The sequence below is a fragment of the Rana temporaria genome, chromosome 3 (assembly GCF_905171775.1).
Source record: "Rana temporaria chromosome 3, aRanTem1.1, whole genome shotgun sequence".
In the NCBI taxonomy this organism is placed as follows: Eukaryota; Metazoa; Chordata; class Amphibia; order Anura; family Ranidae; genus Rana; species Rana temporaria.
The window spans coordinates 364,971,566-364,994,020 of record NC_053491.1 but is presented as its reverse complement, the minus strand read 5'-3'; the positions used below and the strand labels follow the sequence as shown (position 1 = coordinate 364,994,020).

Here is a 22,455-nt window from a genome sequence, read left to right as displayed (position 1 = left end):
TGATTTTGTGTTTTTTTTTAAACCCTTCTTGACAACTCTGAGTCTTAGGAACTGCTGTGAAATCTGACACTTGTCTGAAAAAACAAAACAAAAAAAACGTCCTCTGCTGCAGGAGGAAGCGGTGAGAATTGAAGACCTCCATCCTGCAGCTGAGGGGTAACACATTATTCCATTAATCACCAATTGTAATACATAATTATAACCTTTTATTCCTGTGAGTGGATCTAGTTTTGTATCTAGGGACAGCTTGGACAAGCCGCAGAGATGGGCAGCCATGATTTGAAGGGGTTCGGGGGAGAATCCATCAAGCTGAGATCAGGGGGCTGAAAGAGGCGAGGTTAGCATGTATGCTATGGTCGGTCCTCTCAGGACTTTAATTTCTCAAAAGTCAACTTGTGAGCCGCTTCCAGAACCTCTGGCCTGACCCTCCATTAACCTTAAGCCCCGTACACACGATCGGAACTTTGTCCGACCAAATTCACATCGGAATTACGACGGAATTCCATCGGAGTAAAATAGAACATGTAAACTCTGATGGAATTCCTTGGAATTTCCAATGGAATTACTCCGATGGGGCATACACACGGTCGGAATTTCCGAGGGAAAAAGTCTGTTGGAAATTCCGATCGTGTGTACGCAGCTTTAGAGTCAATTTCAGTACATTTCTTGAAGATGACAACCCAAAAACAATTAAGGCACAGAAAGACATTGAAAAGGGGCACACAAGGTGTAAATGACCCACCTCACTGATCTTAGCTTGATGTAGTTAAAGTTTAAAAAGATTCTCAAGGTAAAGAGTTAAACTCGTTTCACTTACATAAGGGGGACAGGAGCACTGTTCAGTGATAAGCAGCTCATTAACTTCAATATTTAGACCCATTACTTATGCTGAATCAAAGCTATGCTGAACTGGGGCGGTGTTAGGAGAGGTGCCACCTCTTCAGCTTTCTAGGTAGAGATTAAGGCCCGGATTCAGAGAGATCGGCGCATCTTTAAATAGGCGTAGCGCATCTCATATGCGCTACGCCGACGTAACATAGAGAGGCAAGTACAGTATTCACAAAGCACTTGCTCCCCAAGTTACGGCGGCGTAGCGTAAATGGGCCGGCGTAAGCCCGCCTAATTCAAAGTAGGCTGGTAATGGGCGTGTTGTATTGAAATTAATCGTGACACCATGTAAATGAAGCAACGAACGAACGGCGCATGCTCAGAATCACGTCGAATTTACGCCGTAGGATACGACGGCTCAATGGCAACGACGTGAACGTAACCTACGCCCAGCCCCATTCACGTACGACTTACGTAAACGACGTAAAATCCGACGCTTGTTCCGACGTCCATACCTTTGCATTACTTGCGCCTCATATAGCAGGGGTAGCTTTACGCCGGACGTACGCCTTACGTAAACGGCGTAGATTAATGCGACGGGCGCAAGTACGTTCGTGAATCGGCATATCTAGGTCATTTGCATATTCAACGCGTAAATCTACGGAAGCGCCCCTTGCGGCCAGCGTAAATATGCACCCAAGATACAACGGCGTAGGAGAATTACGTTGGTTGTATCTTGGCAAAATTCAGGCGTATCCGATTTCCAGAATACACGTATAGATACGACGGCGCACATTTGGACTTACGCTGGCGTATCTGTAACGTGGTCACCCTAATTACATAGCCTTTAGCTCACCCTCAGACACTAATCAGCTAAGCAAAGCTGTAGATCACTGAACAGCACCCCTATCTATAGGCAAGGGGAAAGAACTTCAGATCCATCTGGCTTGAAGGCCACCAGTTCTTCTTGACAACCAACAAGGGACGTTATTAGAGATACAATGGGAAGCAGACAATTTCAGCAGTTTGTAAGGCACTGGGAGCGAAGGACAAAGGGTGGAATGGCGGGAACAAACACATACACACACGTGTCAGGACATCATCTAGTTACATGCCAGTATTTTAGACCACAGTTTGTGTTAGTGTTTTGAGCTTCTTGTTGGGAAAGGAAAAAAAAATCAAGACTTCTATTTGTGTTGTGCAAAAAAAAAGAATAAAACAAAATCAGAGAGGTGTATAAAAACAGAGCACATCTGTCTGTGCTACACTGTAGCGCAGGAGGAGGAGCTGTCCTTTTCTAAAACACATTAAAGTGACTTGGGGGGGGAACGAAAAACACACAAAAACGTAGCAGCTGTGTCTGTTTCAGTCCTTCGCAAAACATCCAAGCGTTTTTCCATCTTCTCACGTATGCCTAGTGGCCTGAAGTCCCTCTGCCGCTCCACGGTCATTCCTATTCACACCCCTTCACGACATCCCGGAAACCCTCTAAGCGAATTAAAACACTGCCTGTTTTGTCGATTTTTTTTTTCAACTTTTTTTTCTTTTTTTGGTATCTTAAAACCCTGGAGAGTTTGTTATCCTTCTATACACTTGTAAAATCATTTGTTAAAAATTACAACCCTCTAAAACTTAAAATGATTACAATTAGTGCGGCAAGAGGGGGAAAAAAAAACAGAACAAAAACAAAAACTCAGAGTCAAAACCTAAAAGCGGTGCAAATAAGTTGTTATCAGAGGTATCCGCAGTGCCCTCCCCCTGTCCTTGAGGAGGGCATGAGAAGGAAGAAGATGAAGAAGGAAGTGGGACCTCCCTGTGATGCAGAACAAAAAACACACGCGGTTCCATTTTTTTCCCCGCAAATATCAAAGTAAAATAAGAAATTAAAAACTAAAATTACAGTATCGTCACCACCCCCCTAAATTCTATAGACTCTGTATAATCTCCTATATTTGCGCTACATCACCAAATCCTGGTGTGTTTTTAGTCAGTCGGATTAATAAATACAGCATTTTATAACCCAGTGGGTGACTTCTCCAGCATAGTCTTCACACAGTTCTAAGATCCAGTGAAGAGAGGAGACCACAACGATTTATGGGGTGAGGTCTCGATCTCCTAAAAAGATGCTTGTGCAGAAACAGTTTTGGGCTCAAAGAAGTCCACAATTCCAGGTCTCTGCGTGCATGGGTTCTACTAATCCTCCAGAACCAAACATAGGTGGTGGTATTCCAAATCAAAAAAAAAAAAGAAAGGTTCTGAAAATTGTCAACTTCTACTTTCAGATTAAAAAGTTCTGTAAGTTCACCTGTCCACCTCTGTTGAGCCACTCTCCCTCCATTGATCCTCGGGTAAGAGAAGTTAGATGTAGGGGTACTGATTGACTTTGGGTGGACTCAGAGGGTAGCCAGTGTATACAGTGGAAGTGGGGGATGCTGGGATATAAGTTTGATGGGTGAATTGTGCCTGGTATTGGCTAGGATGGAGGCTGGGAGACGGAAGCAGTCGTGATGCCATGTTGACCGGAACGATGCTGGTAGGATATGCAGCGTGACGCGCAGAACCTTGAGATGCTACCAGATGGGCGACGGTCCCCGTGGAACCGAGAGCAGCAGGAGCCGTGTAGGTATACAGGTGAGGTTGGCTGGGGAGGTGGGCAGTGGCTGCCAGGTGAGGGTGTACCGCCCCATGGCTGGGGCTGTTGTGCGGGAAAGAATATGGGGCCTGGGCAAGTGTGGGTGCTATGTAGGCCTGCTGTCTTCGATGGCTGGCAGCTCGCTCGGTGTTTATGTGCTGAGATACCTGTAAGGAGAGGGTAACAGAAGATTTTTACTAAGTCGTTGTCTATAAAAATGAGCATTCATATGCTTGTGCATGGTTTATATGCTTGGTCTCTGTGCTTCTGCAAGGTTTACTAGGTTTACTAACTATACTAAATTTAAAGTGTTACTAAACCCACAACAGTAAAATCAGTCTGTATATGCAGTAATGCATGTTTGCTATATTCACTGTGGAACCTATAGGGTTAATCCTTTGCATTGTGTAAAAAGGTTGTGTGATCCTGTCTCCTCTGATCCTCACCTTCTTTTACTGTCCTCAATTCATCGTCTGATAGAACAGAGCATTGGAGGCACTCTGCACGTGCTCAGTTTAGTGTGTCTTGCTAAAGATGCCTAGTACACACGTACGGAATTCCTGGGGGTAAAAAGTCTGCCGGGAATCCCGAGGGGAAAACCGAGAACCTGCTCGGTAAAGTTTTCCCCCTACACACGAGAGGTTTTCCCGACAGGAAAACTGCGATGGAGCTTTGGTTGGGAATCCCGGCCATGTGTATGCTCCATCACAGTTTTTCACATAGGAAAACTGCCGGGAAAAAAAGAGAGCTGGTTCTCTTTTTTTTTCTGGCAGTTTTTCCTGTCGGGAAAAATGTGATGGAGCATACACACAGTTTTCCCGGCCAAAAGCTCTCATGGTAGTTTTTGTACGAGGCAAGAGTTTTTCTTTTCTTGGGAGGGTGCATGTGATCAGCACTGTCCAAAGGGGCTGCAGCCTCATAGGCCCGTCAGCGGAGAATGAAAACTCCTCCTACAAGCTTTAACCAGACACTGATAGAAGTCAAAAGACTGCTATATACTGCTAATGAGAAAAGGTATTTAGCAGTTTATAGTTACTAAAATAATTGCATTTCCATGTTCTGTGTACTGTGGGAGACCAGATATCGTGAATGCCGTGTCCTGGGTTTAGTAACACTTTAAGAAGTTACCTCACCTTTTAAGAATGTTGGCTTGCCTTACATGAGCTATGAGTGACCTAATTTTACTGCCAGTTATCCCTGCATTGGCTCTGAATGATCACATGAGCACGTCATACTACTAGCTTGCATTACTTTGGATATATGTGGTCACATGCTTTTGTTTCACTGCCAGTGTTCGCTACATTGGCTCAGAATGATCACATGACCACCTCAAACTAACAGCTTGCTTTACATTGGATATGAATGGTCACATGCTTTTGTTTCCCTGCCAGTGTTCTCTACATTGGTTCTAAATGATCACATGACCACCTCAAACTAACAGCATGCTTTACATTGGCTGTAAAAGGTCACATGAGCTCATGACACTGCCAGGTTTTTCTACAATAGACTCTTTATGATACTGAAAGGGGCAGAGTATTACAACAAGTATACAAGATGATACATTTAAATAAACTGATCTACTAGAAGCAATCCAGAGCACCTTTCTAATATGGTCCACTCTAAGGCCTCGTACACACGGCCGAGGAACTTGACGTGCCAAACACGTCGAGTTCCTCGGCGAGTTCAGCCCTGAAGCCGCCGAGGAGCTCGGCGGGCCGAGTTCTCCCATAGAACAACGAGAAAATAGAGAACATGTTCTCTATTTTCTCGACGAGTTCCTCGGCGGCTCCATCGGCCCGAAAGTGTACACACGACAGAGTTTCTCGGCAGAATCCGGCTCTGACCGAGTTTCTCGCTGAATTCTGCCGAGAAACTCTGTCGTGTGTACGAGGCCTGAGTATAAAGTCATGTAAGGCAAACATAATCATTTAAGGGAGCCACAGTATGCTGCATCCCTAGGCACAAGCCTCATGAGCCTTCTGCAAATGACAGGTCACAATTGCATTATCGATCATTGATGTGGTTACCTGGCTGAGATTGAGCGGCTGCTGCTGGAACGAGTGTCCAGTGGTCCTGGACTGGCGGTAGGAAGCTGAGGAGACAGAGATGCTGGAGGAATGTGTGCTGGAAGCCACAGTAGAGGAGGTGGAGGATTTGGGTTTGTATGAGTGGTGGCTGGTTGTATCTAAATTGGGAAAAAAGGAAGAAAATTGAACATCAAAGTAATTTGTAAATGTGAGGCCTCGTACACACGACCGAGTTTCTCGGCAAAAACCAGCAAGAAACTTGCTGTTTCCCCCCCCCCCCCCCGAGGAAACCGGTTGTGTGTACACTTTTCGACGAGGAAACTGTCGAGGATCCCGTCGAGCCAAAAAGAGAGCATGTCTTCTTTTTCCTCGACGGGAATGGAGAAATTTAGCTCGCCGAGATCCTCGACAGCCAAACAAGGAACTCGACAAGCAAAACGATGTGTTTCGCCCGTCGAGTTTCTCGGTCGTGTGTACGAGGCCTAACACTTAGAGGAGGGAGAGGGAGTTTGCAGCAGACTAAAGACATCATCTTGGCCTAGTCCTAGGTAAATTCTCTGACTGGAGCTCAAGTATGACTTTTTAAAATCATAAAATTGTGGAGCTTTTCTTAAAACAATACGGTCACTGTATATTTTCACATGTCAGAAATGTATTCATGCAGACTTGTAAATGTACTGAGAGGTCCACTTTAATAAGATGAGCCAGGAGACTGCTATTATTGAGCACAGTGCATACGGACATAATACTGTACATAGACAGCGTTTGGAGATCAGGTCGTGGAACAGCTAGCTGTGAATAGACCATAGGTGTGCACAGGGGGTGTGTCGGGTGTGCATAGGCACCCCCCAGTCACCCGTTGCAGCGCAGATTTCCCCTGCTAATATTTCACCAAAGCTCCTAAAAATTTTTAAAAAAATTATTAACAAATATACATAAAATTGTAAAAAAATAATAGCAAACTAAACAAAACTACTGACTCTGTTCACTGCTTTACTAAAGGTTTACTTTTATTTAAAGTGTATGTGTGTGTGTATATATATATATATATATACACGCATGTGTGTTTGAGTTTTGGAGTGCACACACTAATGCAGTAGGCTGCGCACACCTATGGAATAGACTCAATATTCACTTATCAGACAGTCAACGGCACCTAACTTCTCCACAACCAGTCATAAATAGGAGAAGTTTATTATACGGGGGTGGGGCATAGTAGCACCCATGTAAAAAACTTTAAGGCTGCATTCACACCTGAGCGTAGCGTTTTGCGGCGGTTTTTACCGCGTTTTGCCGCGATATTTGCAGAAAAACGCCCAAATCTGCCTAAAAAAAGTCCCAAAACTTGTTTGAGCTTCAGGCTTTTTTGAACTTCTGGCTTCAGGCGTTTTGTAGTGGACATGTGAACCATCTCCATAGAGAATAATTGATTTTTTCCAGCGTTTTGTAGCTTCAGGCTTCAAGCTACAAAACGCCCAGGTGTGAATGGGGTCTAAACCTTAAGGCCTAGTACTCACGGCAGGACATGTCCGATGAAAACGGTCTGCAGACCGTTTCCATCGGACATGTCTGGCCGGGGACTGCCCGGGGACTTCTGTTCGATGGCTATACACACCATCGGAAGTCTGCGCGTAAACATTACGCGGGGCGTGTCCGCGGTGTCGCCGCGTCGATGACGCGGTGTCGCCGCGACAATGACGCGGCGACGTGGGCGGCCCGCCTTTAAAATGCTTCCACGCATGCGTCGAAGTCATTCGACGCATGCGAGGGATGCGGGCGGCAGGACATGTACGGTAGGTCTGTACAGACGACCGTACATGTCCGGGCGGACAGGTTTCCAGCGGACTGTTTTAAAGCAAGTCCAGGAAACAGTTGTCCGCTGGAAACCTGTCCGCTCCGCCTGAAAATGGTCCGCTCGGGCCAACACACGGCCAAACATGTCTGCTGATACTGGTCTGCGGACCAGTTTCAGCAGACATGTTTGGTCGTGAGTACGGGGCCTAAGAAGTAAAAAAATACCACAGGTTAAGAGACTCCCCATAGTAACAGCGCCCTTTCTTTACCTGGCTTTCGCCGCTCGCATTCCAGGCGTCCTTCACTGGCCTGGGTCTTCAGAGGTGGCACAATGATGTTGCGGGAGTTGGTGGAGCAAGGAACCTCTGGCTGGAATTTGCTCTCATGGGCAACCGTGTTGGCAGCTCGCCGCTGACCGTTGGCAACATAAGGGCTGGTGTTACTCGAGGAGTCTGAGATAGGCGAGTCGTGTACGGTGACGCAGCTGATAACATTCCGGCGCTGTTTGGGAAGGCTGAGAAATAAGGAGACAGAGTGAGAACTTTGAGGATGCTGATACATAATAATACAATTTTATTGCTTCCCTTTTCTTTATTATAGCCAACCCTATATAATCCGATTGTTCAATAAATTTAAAGTGGACCTGTCATCAGATAAATAATCTCATGGTAAATGCAGTGTACTCAGTTATGTGTCAGTATAACACTTCCAGGTATTTATTACTTCTCACACAGATCATAAAGAGTCACTGCATAGACAGAGCCAGTGCAGAGAAGATTTTGTGCAAAGTACATTCATTTTATTTTTTCCCTTTATTTTCACCTGGTGATTCTGCCAGTAACACATTTCCTGCCCTAGGGTGACAACACTCACTCACATCTAAGGAGGAACAGCATTGTCACCATATAACAGCACTACAAACACAACCCACTCTCCTTATCTCCATAACATAAGTAGGATGTGTTCTGTATGACTCAGAATAAGCTGGAAACAATGTAACTGATAAACGTACAGCACAGACAGAGAATACAGGAAGTCATCAGCTTGCAAAAATTCTAGTAGAACCAACGGGTATTTCTTTGCACTTGTTAAACAAATACAACAAAACTATTTTAATAGTATAATAGTACAGACCAAAGTGGAGCAATTTTTTTTTCATCTATACACTTTATATTTATAGCTGGGGTATAGTTGGGGGTGCGGTGGAAAAAGAATAAGTGCACTTTGAGGCCATATTCACACATATGCAGCCGCAGGTTGGTGCCTGGGGTCCGGTGCGTCTCTGTTCACTGGTTCAGGTGCGAATCATGTCCGAATCAGACCCAAAGACACACAGGACCATTTTTAAATGCAGACCGCAGCCGCCTCAAACCTATGTGAACGAGCTCCATTGGGAGTCGGTCACACTCGCCTGTCATGCGAATCGGATGCAGGGAAACCTACATCCGACGCATATGTGCGAACCCAGCCTGAAAGTGCAATCATTCTTTAAGAACTATTTAAAGCTGTTTTTTTATTTTATATATATATATATATATATATATATATATTTATTTTTTTCCGTTCATATGTCTTTTTTCATGCTTGTGTCTTGTTTGCTTTTGTGAGGATGCATAAAAAAATTACACACAATTGAAATAAGATCTTTATTGCATTTGTGATTAAATTTCCCATGCTTTGTACCACAAATTTAATATTCGTGTCTTTATAAACACAACAAATTGAAAAGGTAATTTTGCATGTTTGATCTACAGTAATACTAGCTGTTTTGAAACTATCACTTATCACGCTTGAGAGAAACTTTTTTTTTTTTATAAGCCGAGTTAAACGTAAGTCTAGTCATGGACACAGTGAGGCATGAGCACAGTGAGGTATGGGCACAGTGAGGCATGGGCACAGTGAGGCATGGGCACAGTGAGGCAAAGAAAGGCACAGTGAGGCATGCAGATGGACACCCTGGGCCAGATCCACATAGGAATGGATAGGCGCAGTGTATCAGAGATACGCTACGCCGCCGTATCTTACCTGGCTTTAAGTCGAATACAGGAAGATTTCGAGCCGTGAGTTACGGCGGCGTAGTGTATTTCTGGCGGCAGAATTCAAATCGGCGATTAGGGGGCGTGATTCCTTTAAATGAAGTGCGTCCCCGCGCCGATTGAACTGCGCATGCTCCGTTTCGAAATTTCCCGCCGTGCTTTGCGCGAAATGACGTCGCAACAACGTAATTTTTTTAACTTAGACGTGACTTACGTCCATCCCTATTCACGGACGACTTACGCAAAAAATAAAAAAAATTCAAATTTCGACGCGGGAACGACGGCCATACTTAACATGGCAAGTCTATCTATACGCCGCAAAATAGCAGCTTTAACTATACACCGGAAAAAGCTGTCTAGAGACGACGTAAGAGAATGCGACGGCCGCGCGTACGTTCGTGGATCGTCGGAAAAAGCTCATTTGCATACCCGACGCGGAAAACTACGCGAACTCCACCCAGTGGACACCGAAGTATTGCATCTACGATCCGAAGGCGTACGAAGCCGTATGCCTGTCGGATCGAACCCAGATGCCGTTGTATCTTGGTTTGAGGATTCAAACTAAAGATACGACGCGGGAAATTTGAAAGTACGCCGGCGTATCAGTATATACGCCGGCGTACTCTCACTGTGGATCTGCCCCCCTATGCTTATACTCGAGTCAATACGTTTTCCCATTTTTTTGTGGTAAAATTAGGTGCCTCGGCTTAAATTCGGGTCGGCTTATACTCGAGAATATACGGTATGTTAAAAAAAATGTGTGAAATTTGAGTGAAATCCCCCTCAAAAAAATGTTTGTTACTTCAGAATCAACGCGGCGAATATAACCCAGGAAACATGTCGAGCATTCAATGTACAGATGATGTAAATGATTCGGCTGTCACATTTTGACCAAGGAACGTTTGTTGATTATTATTGATTTTTTTAAAACTCAATTGTCAAATGTGTATTTTTGTAATGAAAATTATTAATTATTTTATTCACGACTGTCTACTACAGTTGGTATACGGTACCATTAAAGTCCACTGTAGCCTCTTTTCCTTTAAAAAAAAATAAAAAAAAATCTTACATTTTTGGGACGATGTTGCCATAAAATAAATCTTACTGCCAGCATTCTCCACCAAAAAAAACAAATAATAATTTTACTGATCTGGCACCCTTTTTCACGTCAGTACTATAAATGATGACAATGTATTTTCTGATTCAGTAGGCACAAAACAACATTGCTGTGGTCCATAACAAGTGCCGGAACTCAAGTGGTTAAAAAAATAAAAGATAAAAAAAATAAAATCCTTTAAATAAGGTGAAGCCCCCTGACGTCACAAGCCCAAAGCCTGTTCTACCCTCTGTAATCCCCCATAGTTACACCCCAGGATGTCGCTCTTAGAAAGGTGGATGGGTCTTTGGGTCGTGAGGGGGGGAGGGGCGGGAGATGGCGGCTGCAGCACAGGCCCCAGGCAGAGAGAGAGAGAGAGAGGGATGCTTTTCCCACTGATTGCGTTATGTCTCCATGGCAACTGAAGTTTAGGAGTCAGAGTGCAGAATGGATGGCGGTAATCATCGGGCCGCATCCAGGAGACGCAGACAGCTCTATATATCAACGCTGAGAGAACGAGACATTTCACAGAGACACAAAGGACCCTTCTCTCCGCTCGGCACAAAGGACACCAAACCACAGCTAAAATCGGCAGCCATTGTTTTTGTTTTCATCCAAATGGTGACCGAGGGACATTTAAGTTAGAAAGTATCAAATATATATATATACTGTATATAAATAATAAATAGGGATGTAACAAAAAAAAAAAGAACAACCCACCCAAAAAAAATTCAGGAGTCATTGCTGTTCTGCTATTGATCGTACAATTTGAGACAGTACATAAAAAAAAAATGATACATGCGCATTGTGGTAACGTGTGCGAAAACACACACAATGCCACAATTCACTGCAACACACCCCACAATGGGGTTGATTTACTAAAGGCAAAATGACTATGCACTTTGCACTCCGCAAGTGCAGTTGCTCCAGAGCTTAGTAAATGCACAGAAGCTCTGCTGACTTCCATCATCCAATCAAGTGCAAGCAGAAATGCATTTTTTTTATTTTCCTTGCGTGTGATTGGTTACTCATTCCAAAGTGAAGCCTTACCTCATTTACTAAGCTCTGGAGCAACTGCAAAGTGCACAGTAATTTCGCCTTTAGTAAGTTAACCCCCATTGTGTGGTGTGTTGTCATTTGTTGTGAATACAAGCCAACACACTACACAGTAAAGGGCAACGCATGGTGCACCAAAGTACAACTTTATGTGTATTGCTTTAAAGCGGAGTTCCACCTAAAAATGGAACTTCCGCTTAACCCACTCCTCGCCCCCTTACATGCCACATTTGGCATGTAATTTTTTGGGGGCGGAGTGGGGGCTTCAGGAGAAGGGGACTTCCTGTCCCACTTCCTCCTTCTGCCGAGGGGCTGGAAAGGCGATTAGCTTAATCGCCTTTTCACAGCCCCTCCCTGTAGGCGAGCGCCTGTCCAATCGGACGGCGCCGCGCCGCTCGTGCATGCGCAGTGCCGCTCGCGCATGCGCAGTGGGTGCCCGGCCGTGAAGCCGAAAGCTGTCACTGCCGGGTGCCCACACTGATAATGAAGACGCCGGCCGGCGAGGGGGGGGCGAGGAGCGGAGCCCCGGCCGGCGCGTCGCTGGAGCCGTGGAGCAGGTAAGTGTCTGTTTATTAAAAGCCAACAGCTACACTTTTTGTAGCTGCTGACTTTTAATAAACTTAAAAAATGGGTGGAAAACCCCTTTAAGAAAAAAAAAACGGATCATATTCCTTTTTCTTGTCCGTTGTGGTGCATTGACAACTCATTAATGAATGAGCAACCATATACAACCACATAATGAATGAGCTGCCTAATGCAATGCATGTTAACACATACCATCACTTATGTTAATGAGCGTGCATTAAGACACTGCAACAGTGATAGATCCCCTGAACAGTAACTAAAGCCTAGTACACGTGGGATGAATGTCAAGCAGCATTGGCCAGTTCTATAAAACTGGCCGAGATTTGGCCCATGTGTATGGCAGCCGGTCGGACAGAAGCTTCGGTCGAAGGGGCATGACCAAAAAAGGTCTGCTGATTGGTATGCAATCAGCGCTCTCAGCCAATGGTTGAGAACGCTGACTGGTGTGTTCTGGCGTGGGGACCATCCCCCTGTCACAGCACAATATCTCAGCAGGGGATATCATTGTACTAACATCGTACTGTTAGTACAGAGGCTCCTCCTAGTGTGTAGGCATAAAAATAGGAGAGCTGACAGCTGCTCTTGAGCCCCAGATCAGGACCCGTCGTTCAACAGTCGAGTCCTGCATGTTACACTCAGTGAGCATCTCTATATGAGATCCTATATGAATGAACCCTGCAATCCATGCTTGCAGGGTTCATTCATTACATAACTAAATTTTTGCAAGAAAAACAGGGAATGAGGGGGGGAATAGGCAGGAATGGGCGCATGGATCTGAACGTAGACACTGAGTTTGGATCCGTACATCCACTCCTGTCGTCGTGTCAAATTTTGACATTCGACTGACCATGTAGCCACTGCGTCTGCATCTACTTCTATGGGCTGCCTGTGCGCAGCTCCGAGGTGAATGGAGACGCAGCAATAAGCAGCTCGAGACAAAGGACGGGTCTCAGAGCCTATCTAAATGAGCCCTAAAAAAAAATCTTTAAAACAAGAAAATAGGTGTTATTTGGTATATTTGTTATTTTAGGTCGAGAACGTTGGCTTAGACAGCGGGGCACCTTTCCTACGAGATGCCTCGAGTTATGTTTTTCATCCTGCGATAATCTGACTCGAATGCCCTTTAAAACAAACAAGCGCAGAGTGTTCTGAAATGTTGTCAGGACGCTTTGATAGCTGTCGGTGCTCTTGGAAGCCGTTAGTCACATGCTTCCCTCCCTCCCTCCTTCCCGCACCCAACGCAGACACTGACTCCCTTGTTCTTTCAAGAGAGCCTCTGCGATCCCTAGCCAAACGGCTAAAAAAGGCCGTGATTATTAGTGAAGAACAATTTCTTGCTAGAATATCGCTTGGAAGTAAAATTTTCTTAATTTTCCCGAGGCTCCAGTGATGACACTCTCAGCTGACGACAATCCTGGAACTCAAAATGCGCCATGGAAAATCTATTTTATCAGCTTGCCGAGAAATGCCGCACTGCCTCAAGTCGCGTTCCACTGTTTATTTATGGAATTTAGGACAAAATTTAGATGGAAGCCAAGCTCCGCATAGTAGCCATAATTTTCTCTATACAAATTTCAAATAAAATTAAACACAGTTTCAATACAATATTAGTGATAAAAGCTGCACAACCATTTTTTTTTTACTTAGGAGCAATAGGAGATTATGGGGCCCCCAGGCAATAGATTATGAGGCCACACAGTATACACACACACACATACAGTATACATACACAGTATACACACACACACACAGTATACATACACACACACAGTATACATACACAGTATACACACACACATACAGTATACATACACAGTATACACACACACACACAGTGCCGGCCCAAGACATTGTGCTGCCTGGGACCAAGAATGAAATGCTGCCACCCCCCCCCCCAGAAAAAAAATCGCGCCAACCAAAATATCATGATAACTAAAGGGGACCCGTCATGGCTCTATACATGTATAACGGAGTATAAAGAGGACCTGTCATTACTCTTTACATGTAAAGGAATATCAAGAGGACCTGTCATGGCTCTATAAATGTATATAGGACTATAAAGAGTACTTGACATGGCTCTATACATGTATAAAAGAGTATAACGAGGGCCTGTCATGGCTCTATAGATGTATAAAGAGGACCTGTCATGGCTCTATACATGTATAAAGAGGACCTTTAATGGCTCTATAGATGTATAAAGAGGACCTGTCATGGCTCTATACATGTATAAAGAGGACCTGTCATGGCTCTATACATGTATAAAGAGGACCTGCCATGGCTCTATACATGTATAAAGAGGACCTGCCATGGCTCTATAAATGTATATAGGAGTATAAAGAGGACCTGTCGTGGCTCTATACATGTATAAATGAGTAGAACGAGGACCTGTCGTGGCTCTATACATGAATAAAGGAGTATAACGAGGGCCTGTCATGGCTCTATAGATGTATAAAGAGGGCCTGTCATGGCTCTATACATGCATATAGGCGTATAAAAGGACCTGCCATGGCTCTATACATGTATCCAGGAGTATAAAGGGACCTGTGAATTGCCGTTGGCCACAATGTCTTTTGCGCAAACTAATCAATGTACGCTAATTGTGTTTTTTTGTTTTTTTTGGTACCAAAAATATGTAGAAGAATACATATTGGCCTAAACTGAAGAAAATAGTTTATTTTTCTAAATTTTGGGGATATTTATTATAGCAAAAAGTAAAATATATATATATTTATAGCACAAAAAATAAAAACCGCAGAGGTGATCAAATATCACCAAAAGAAAGCTCTATGTGTGGGGAAAAAAGGACATCAATTTAATTTGGGTGGCGGAATGGGCTGGCGGGCATCAGTGTGCTGCCCCCCTAAAAGTGCTGCCTGGTACCCATGGTACCACCCGGTCCCATCATAAGGCCGGCCCTGCACACACAGTATACATACACAGTATACACACACACACAGTATACACACACAGTATACATACACAACATACACACACAGTATACATACACACAGAATACATATACACACACTCAAAAGGTACTGGAGAGACGGGGCAGCTATAATCTTGGGATTTAAAAAAAAACACAGATTTTTACATACTGTCTTTGGTTTTACTAAGGAACACCGTTGCTTCATAGATACGGTACAATGAGTGTTGTCACCCTAGGAAAGGAAGTGTGTTATGAGCAGGATCTCCAGATGAGAATAAATTGAAATTGTAACACACTTCCTTTCCTAGGGTGACAACACTGAAGCCTCGTACACACGTCCGTGGAACTCGACGGGCGAAACACATCGTTTTGCTCGTCGAGGTTCCTTGTGAAGCCGCTGAGGATTTCGGCGAGCCAAATATTCCCATTGCCGTCAAGGAAATAGAGAACATGTTCTCTTTTTGGCCCGACGAGATCCTCGGCGGTTTCCTCGGTGAAAAGTGTACACACGACCGGTTTCCTCGGCAAAAAAAAAAAAACCAGCAAGCTTCTTGCTGGTTTTTGCCGAGAAACTCGTCCGTGTATACGAGGCTTCATTGTATTGTATCTATGAAGGAACAGTGTTGTCACTCTAGGAAAGGAAGTGTGTTATGAGCAGGATCTCCAGATGAGAATAAATTGAAATTGTAACACACTTCCTTTCCTAGGGTGACAACACTCATTGTACTGTATCTATGAAGGAACAATGTTGTCACCCTAGGAAAGGAAGTGTGTTATGGGCAGGATCTCAAGATGAAAATAAACAAAAGACATATGAAAAAAAGAAAAGAAAGGCAGCCAGTACATCTAAACTAAGCTGATTTATTTTTTACATTTTTGTTCATGGGTGGACATACACTTTCAGTAATTTAGGAAGGTGATGAAGCAGATTTAACAGGGTTAAAACTGCAGTTTTCCTGCATTGTGGATTACATGGAGGAAAAAGGGAGGAGGGGCCCTTTGTATGTAAAATCTATTTTTCAGTATGCTTGGTATCATGTCTCATAATGTGAATATGTTGCAGAGTTTCTTACCTGGAGATCCTGCCAGTAGCAGCACTTCCTCTTGCAGGCTGACAATGCTGAGCTACTTATAACATTCTATATGGTCTCAAATCCCTCCTCAGCAGTATATGGCATGATCCTGCTGAATGCAGTGGCTACTTATTCACCCATAACTCCTACAGAGAATAATTCTGAGCCCATCCAAATATGGAGTTACTTATTTTGCATATGGCAAAAGCAGGAGAATGTTTGGGAGGTCCGTTTAATGAAATAAAACTGATACTGTCTGGCTGTAACAATGATATCAATGCTGCAGGTATTTGACACTCACCTGGGGGCAACGTGTTTCTGCTCCTCCTCTTCGTCAGTATCGCTGCTGATAGTGATGACGCTCACGGCCGGGCTGGGCGTATCAGGGATGACGATTGTTTGGCGCTGATGGTCAACACGGGATGGGGCCACAGAACTGTCCCCCCAACCGCAGGTGATAGAGGGGACGCAGGGGGCCGAGCTCTGTGGCACAGAGCAGCGAGGAGGCGTGTTCTCCTTCACCCGTTTGGAGCGCTGGGGGGAGCTGTGGGATTGGGAGGAGGAAACCTCGTGGGAAGAGGCGTTTCTGCTGGGCGGAACCAGCAATGTAGAGAGAGGGAAAGGAACAGAGGAGGAAAAAAAGAGACATAGTTAAATAGCGACTCAGTCCAAATAACAGTGATATCATCAGAACACACAATAATTATTAAATGTTACATTTACAGCCGTCAATGAAATAATCCTTTTGTTTAACAAAAGTTTATGCAAGTCGCAATGAAATCTGAAAAAGGTAGTGTGGGAACCTTTTTCAAAGTCGCTGCGACATGAGTTGCGGCAATTAGAATGGTTCCATTGCTGGCAATGGGGTGCGACTTGTCATGCGCTTTAGAGCTGTCAAATCGCATGAAAAATCACACCGGTGTGAACGAGGGCTAAGTGTTATTTTTGAATTTTCTTCAACTTCCCAAGCTGGTGCTTACAATGATCAACTTTTATTATTTACGTAAAACCTTTATCCCGCAAGGGGAAAAATAAATTCTTCCTGTAACTTTTTAAATGTGTTAGCTGGAGTTCTGCTTTTATCTGTTAGTAAAAATCCTTCTAAATCTATTAGTCCATCTAACAATTCCTTCTCCCCCAATTGTCCTGCTGTCCAAAGATGTTGCGCCTCCATCCAGAGTAAAGACTGAGACAGGAGGCGTGTTACTAGCTAGATCACCGGGTGATAATAAAGGAAAAAACCTAAAAAAGAAAAGAAAACAAATGCAGTCATCACATTTAAGGACTGGTAAGCCGCAATATATTACATTCTTATTCTTGGGTTTAGATTTACACTTTAAAGTTATTTAAGGAAAATGATGTGGGTGTGTGAAATAAACAATCAGTGTGTAAGTGGTAAAATGAACTGGGTTTCTGTTGGTGTCATAAATAAAATATTTAAAAAATAAAATAAAGAAAACTGATTTAACCCCTTCCCGCCAATGTACCACATATATGCTTCCTCGCAGAAGTGTTTTTTTTTTTTTCCGTGGGGCCGCATATATGCATACGCCACTTTGTGCTGGGAGCGTGCCACACAGCGCGCTCCCAGCACAGAGACTCCCGGGCCCCGTACTAACGATCAGAGCCCGGATCTCCCAATTTGGGGGTCATCTGATCGCTGTGGTAGCCTCTAATTGGTCCACGACTGTGTTTTTCTCTTTCTGTGAATAGGGAGGAAAGATACAACGTATCTTTCTCTTTCCTTGCAGAGAGAGAGAAAAAAAGAGGTTGTAAAAAAATAAAAATAAAAAAAATTATAAAAAATAAAAGAAAGAAAAAATACCTAGATCAAGGTTTGATCTAGGTCAGTGCCAGGATTAGTCCTTGGGTCAAGTAAGTGTCAAAGGTCAGCTTCAGTATATTTTGGGAAGGATTTTTTTTTATATTAGTATCAGTGTCAGTTAGACCCCTTTCACACGTTTTAGCGCTAAAAATAGCGCCTCTCAAGCCTCCCCAGTGTGGAAGCCTGAGTGCTTTCACACTGGGGCGGTGCACTTGCAGGACAGGAAAAAAAAAGTTCTGCAAGCAGCGTCTTTGGGGTGGTGAGGGAGCGCTGTATACACCACTCCTAAACTGCCCCTGCCATTGAAATCAATGGGCAGTGCTGCCGCAGTGCTGCCGAAGCGCCTGCAAAGCACTTCATCAGCTGTGCTTTGCGGACGCTTTTAACCCCTTCTTTGGGGTTAAAAGCGCCCTGCACAGCACCGGTAAAGTGCCGCTAAAACTTTGGTTGTAGGGTCAAGAGATATCCATAACCACTTACTACCAAATGAAAGCCCAATTTTTCCTGGGAAAAAACGCGACCTGGATGCACAAAGTGGTTGTGATGATATGAACGGTTTTACTAACACATGTCCAAATTGCAAAACATGGGAAAATACATTTTGGAGTTTTACTTAAATTAGTAATTTTGGCTAGAGGTAATTGCCCATTATTACAACAGATATATATTTCATTCACACAATCAGATTATTCTCTCTCACCGATAAGCCCCGCCCACCAGTCTGGCGGCTGACCTGGTTGAGGAGTGGTGCTGTTTTTTGCGCGAAGAGGAAGCACTGGTTGGCTGCTGTCTCATGACATGAGCCACGCCCACATTTAGAGGTTGGGCAGAGGGTAGGGTCACATGACCAGCCAGGAGGGCCGGCTGCTGCATGATGGGGTTGTAGTGGGCACCGTGGTGGGCATGGCTGTTCCTGGAGACAGGAAAGAACACAATCAGAATGACTGATACAAAGTTACCCAGGCTAAGCACTAAAGCATCATATATCTATCTATCTATTTATTATGTCTATCTAATACATATATTTACATTTCTATCTATCTATATATCTATTATGTTTATCTAATACATATGTTTACATTTCTATCTATCTATTTATTATGTCTATCTAATACATATATTTACATTTCTATCTATCTATATATCTATTATGTTTATCTAATACATATATTTACATTTCTATCTATCTATATATCTATTATGTTTATCTAATACATATATTTAAATATCTAATTTGTCTATCTATCTATATATGCCTCCCTCTCTGTACTTATTTATTATGTATGTCCATCTAATACATATATTTAAATATCAAATGTGTCTATCTATCTATCTATCTATCTATCTATCTATCTATCTATCTATCTATCTATCTAATTAAATATCTAATTTATCTATCTATCTATCTATCTTATATCTGATCCATCTATCAATCTATTTAAATAGGCATCCAGAATTCTAGTTTTAAATAGATTTTGGGGGTGCAGTCACCCAATAGCATTGTTTTCCTCTTGGAGACTGGCCGGGAGAATTATAAATCCTTGGGCAGGTAAACTATCTACCTTATCTATCTATATGTAGCTTGATACTATATTTATCTTGCTAATACACTATATTTATCTTGCTAATACACTTATTTATCTACTTCAGGGGTCTTCAAACTACGGCCCTCCAGTTGTTCAGGAACTACAATTCCCATCATGCTTAGTCATGTCTGTGAATGTCAGAGTTTTACAATGCCTCATGGGATGTGTAGTTCAGCAACAGCTGGAGGGCCATAGTTTGAGGATGCCTGGTCTACTTAATGTATCTAATACATATAGTTAAATATCTAATCTGTATCTATCTAATACATATAGTTAAATATCTACTCTATCTATCTATCTATCTATCTATCTATCTATCTATCTATCTATCTATCACATATAGTTAAATATCTAGGGCCAGATTCACGTAGCGCAGCGGATCTATAGATCCGCTCGTTCTACGTGAATTAAGATCCGCTCCCGCAAGTTTAGGAGGCAAGTGGCTAATTCACAAACAACTTACCTCCAAACTTGCGACAGGGGATCCTAAATCCCCCGGCGGAATTCAAATTCCGCGGCTAGGGGAGTGTACTATTTAAATCAGGCGCGTTCCCGCGCCGATTTAAATGCGCAGGCGCCGTCCGGGGAATTTCCCGGCGTGCATTGCTCCCACTGACGTCGCTAGGACGTCAGTGGTTGCGACGCTTACGTAAACGACGTCCGTCCGTATTCGAGAACGACTTACACAAACGACGTTAAAAAATTTAAATTCGACGCGGGAACGTCGGCTATACTTAACATTGGCTGCGCCTGATAAAAGAAGGGGTAAGTATACGACGGAAAACCGCTACGGAAACGACGTAAGAACACTGCGACGGGTCCGCGTACGTTCGTGAATTTGCGTATCTCGCTGATTTACATATTATTTATTGTAAATCAGCGGGAACGCCCCCGGCGCCATTTTTAAATTGAAAAAAAGATCCGACAGTGTAACACAGTGTAACACTGTCGGATCTAGCCCTATCTATGCGTAACTGATTCTATGAATCAGGCGCATAGATAGGACCAGTGTAAGTCAGAGATACGATGGTGTATCTGTAGATACACCATCGTATCTGTTTGTGAATCTGGCCCTTAATTTGTCTATCTATCTATCTATCTATCTATCTATCTATCTATCTATCTATCCATCCATCCATCCATCCATCCATCTATCTATCTATCTATCTATCTATCTATCTATCTATCTATCTATCCATCCATCCATCTATCTATCTATCTATCTATCTATCTATCTATCTATCTATCTATCCATCTATCTATCTATATATCCATCTATCTATCTATATATCCATCTATCTATCTATTTAAATAGGCATCCAGAATTCTAGTTTTGAATAGATTTTTGGGGGTGCAGTCACCCAATAGCATTGTTTTCCTCTTGGAGACTGGCCGGGAGAATTATAAATCCTAGGGCAGGTAAACTAGCTTGCTCAATTGTATTTCAACTTGAAATTTAGCTGTCTGGTTGAAATTTTACTTAAAAACAAAACCTTAACCTCCCCAGCGGTGGACCGGATAGGACAGACTTACCGCCAGTCTGCCAGCTGCTGGGTGCCCGTCATGCTGTCTGGGATGACCGCGGCATGCTGGACAGATGTGTGGGCTGCAACTCCTGCCAACTGCTGCCAGGCCGGTGGAAGGAGGATCTGCTGAGTGCCACTTGACCAAGCCTGCTGCAAAGAGAAGAAAAAAAATAGTTAATTCAGCAAAGCCACAAAAAATATAATATTGTAAGCATATCAATATAGAATTTTCAGATTTGATCAGCTCCGCTCCATAATCATAGTACTCCTCTTAAAAATGCCTTCCTCAATTTATCCTTCAGAAAGACAGCGCCATCTTTGTTCAGGCATCATCCAGAGTCACCATTTACTTTCTGGACTAAGATGCGGGCTCAGAGATGACACAATCATGTAAATCCTGATGCCCATGCGGCTGTTGGTTATGTTCACAAATGTCTGACGCAGAAAAGGTCAGCTGCACCCTCCCGTTTTGTGACTTGAATGAGAGAATGCTTCCCCCTGCCCGCAACTGCAGAAGACTAATTACATCATCTCAGCTTAGGCAATGTCACTGACCGGAGATCAAAGATGTTTCTATTTCTCTCTCTTTTTTTTTTAATGGGATGGCTTTTTAACAAACAACAAAAGGTAAAGCTTTTCTGGAATAGCATTCTGTTGCTTTGTATTGTGATATGTCGGAGACCTGTACACAGGGCCGATCCGCCCTATAGGCTCACTATGCAAGCTGCTTAGGGCCCTGCAAAGCTGCAGAGGGCCCCCCAAATTACTAGAGGCCCTGCCTGATGAGAAGTCATTTTCGGCCCCCCACCCTGCTTCTCAACTCGCTAGCTGCATGGGAGAAGAGGTAAGAAGTCAGCACCCCCCGCTTGTCACTTTAATGTAAGATGTAATTTCCGACAGCAGAACACCCCCTCCCCCCGCTTCTCAACTTCAGTCCTTAATGTGACATGTCACTGTCCCCCCCCCCCTTCTAAACTTTAGACATGTAATTTTGCTTAGGGCCCCAGCGAGGTCAGGATCGGCACTGTCTGTACAGTTACTGACCGTTCCGCTTTAAACGTATTCCTCCCCATCATACACTACACTTGCTAACTTCTCATTATCCCAGCTCTTTTTAATTCTGGTCTTTACTTGAATTGCTGAATATAGCCTATTTGTCTGTTATATATGTGTTTTCATTATTGAACTACTCTCAGTCGCTGGCCTTGGCGTCCATTCACTGTTTTATATGTTTTCTTTTATTTAATAAAAAAAATGGTCCCTCTATGTCAAGGTGACTCCTATAAGTGTTGTTGATTCTAGATTGTCTGTATTGTATTGTGGTTGGTGGTATGATGGTACCATCTATGTATAACATTTTGTATGTAAAACGTTTTTTACCAAACTTAGCTTAAATATAAAAATATTGTGAAAGAATTGCTGAATATAATAAAACTTCTAAAGGCATTTCCTGCATATTTAG

General features: G+C 43.4%; 1 protein-coding gene across 3 annotated transcripts in view; it reads right to left on the bottom strand.

Moving 5' to 3' along the window:
- Positions 1–2,349: 2,349 nt before the first annotated feature.
- The window catches only part of HIPK2 (homeodomain interacting protein kinase 2), a 106,060-nt gene continuing 85,954 nt past the window's right edge, over positions 2,350–22,455 (bottom strand). Inside the window, exons 10-15 of one of the 3 annotated variants that reach the window (XM_040345396.1) lie at positions 21,001–21,143; positions 18,582–18,794; positions 16,358–16,645; positions 7,551–7,795; positions 5,488–5,645; positions 2,350–3,627 (exon numbers count right to left, since the gene is read on the bottom strand). In XM_040345396.1, coding sequence (XP_040201330.1) covers positions 3,187–3,627; positions 5,488–5,645; positions 7,551–7,795; positions 16,358–16,645; positions 18,582–18,794; positions 21,001–21,143 — 1,488 coding nt within the window. In that variant the 3' untranslated portion in view covers positions 2,350–3,186. The remainder of the gene's footprint in view (positions 3,628–5,487; positions 5,646–7,550; positions 7,796–16,357; positions 16,646–18,581; positions 18,795–21,000; positions 21,144–22,455) is intronic. The other 2 variants (XM_040345398.1, XM_040345397.1) reach the window with 2 other exon arrangements.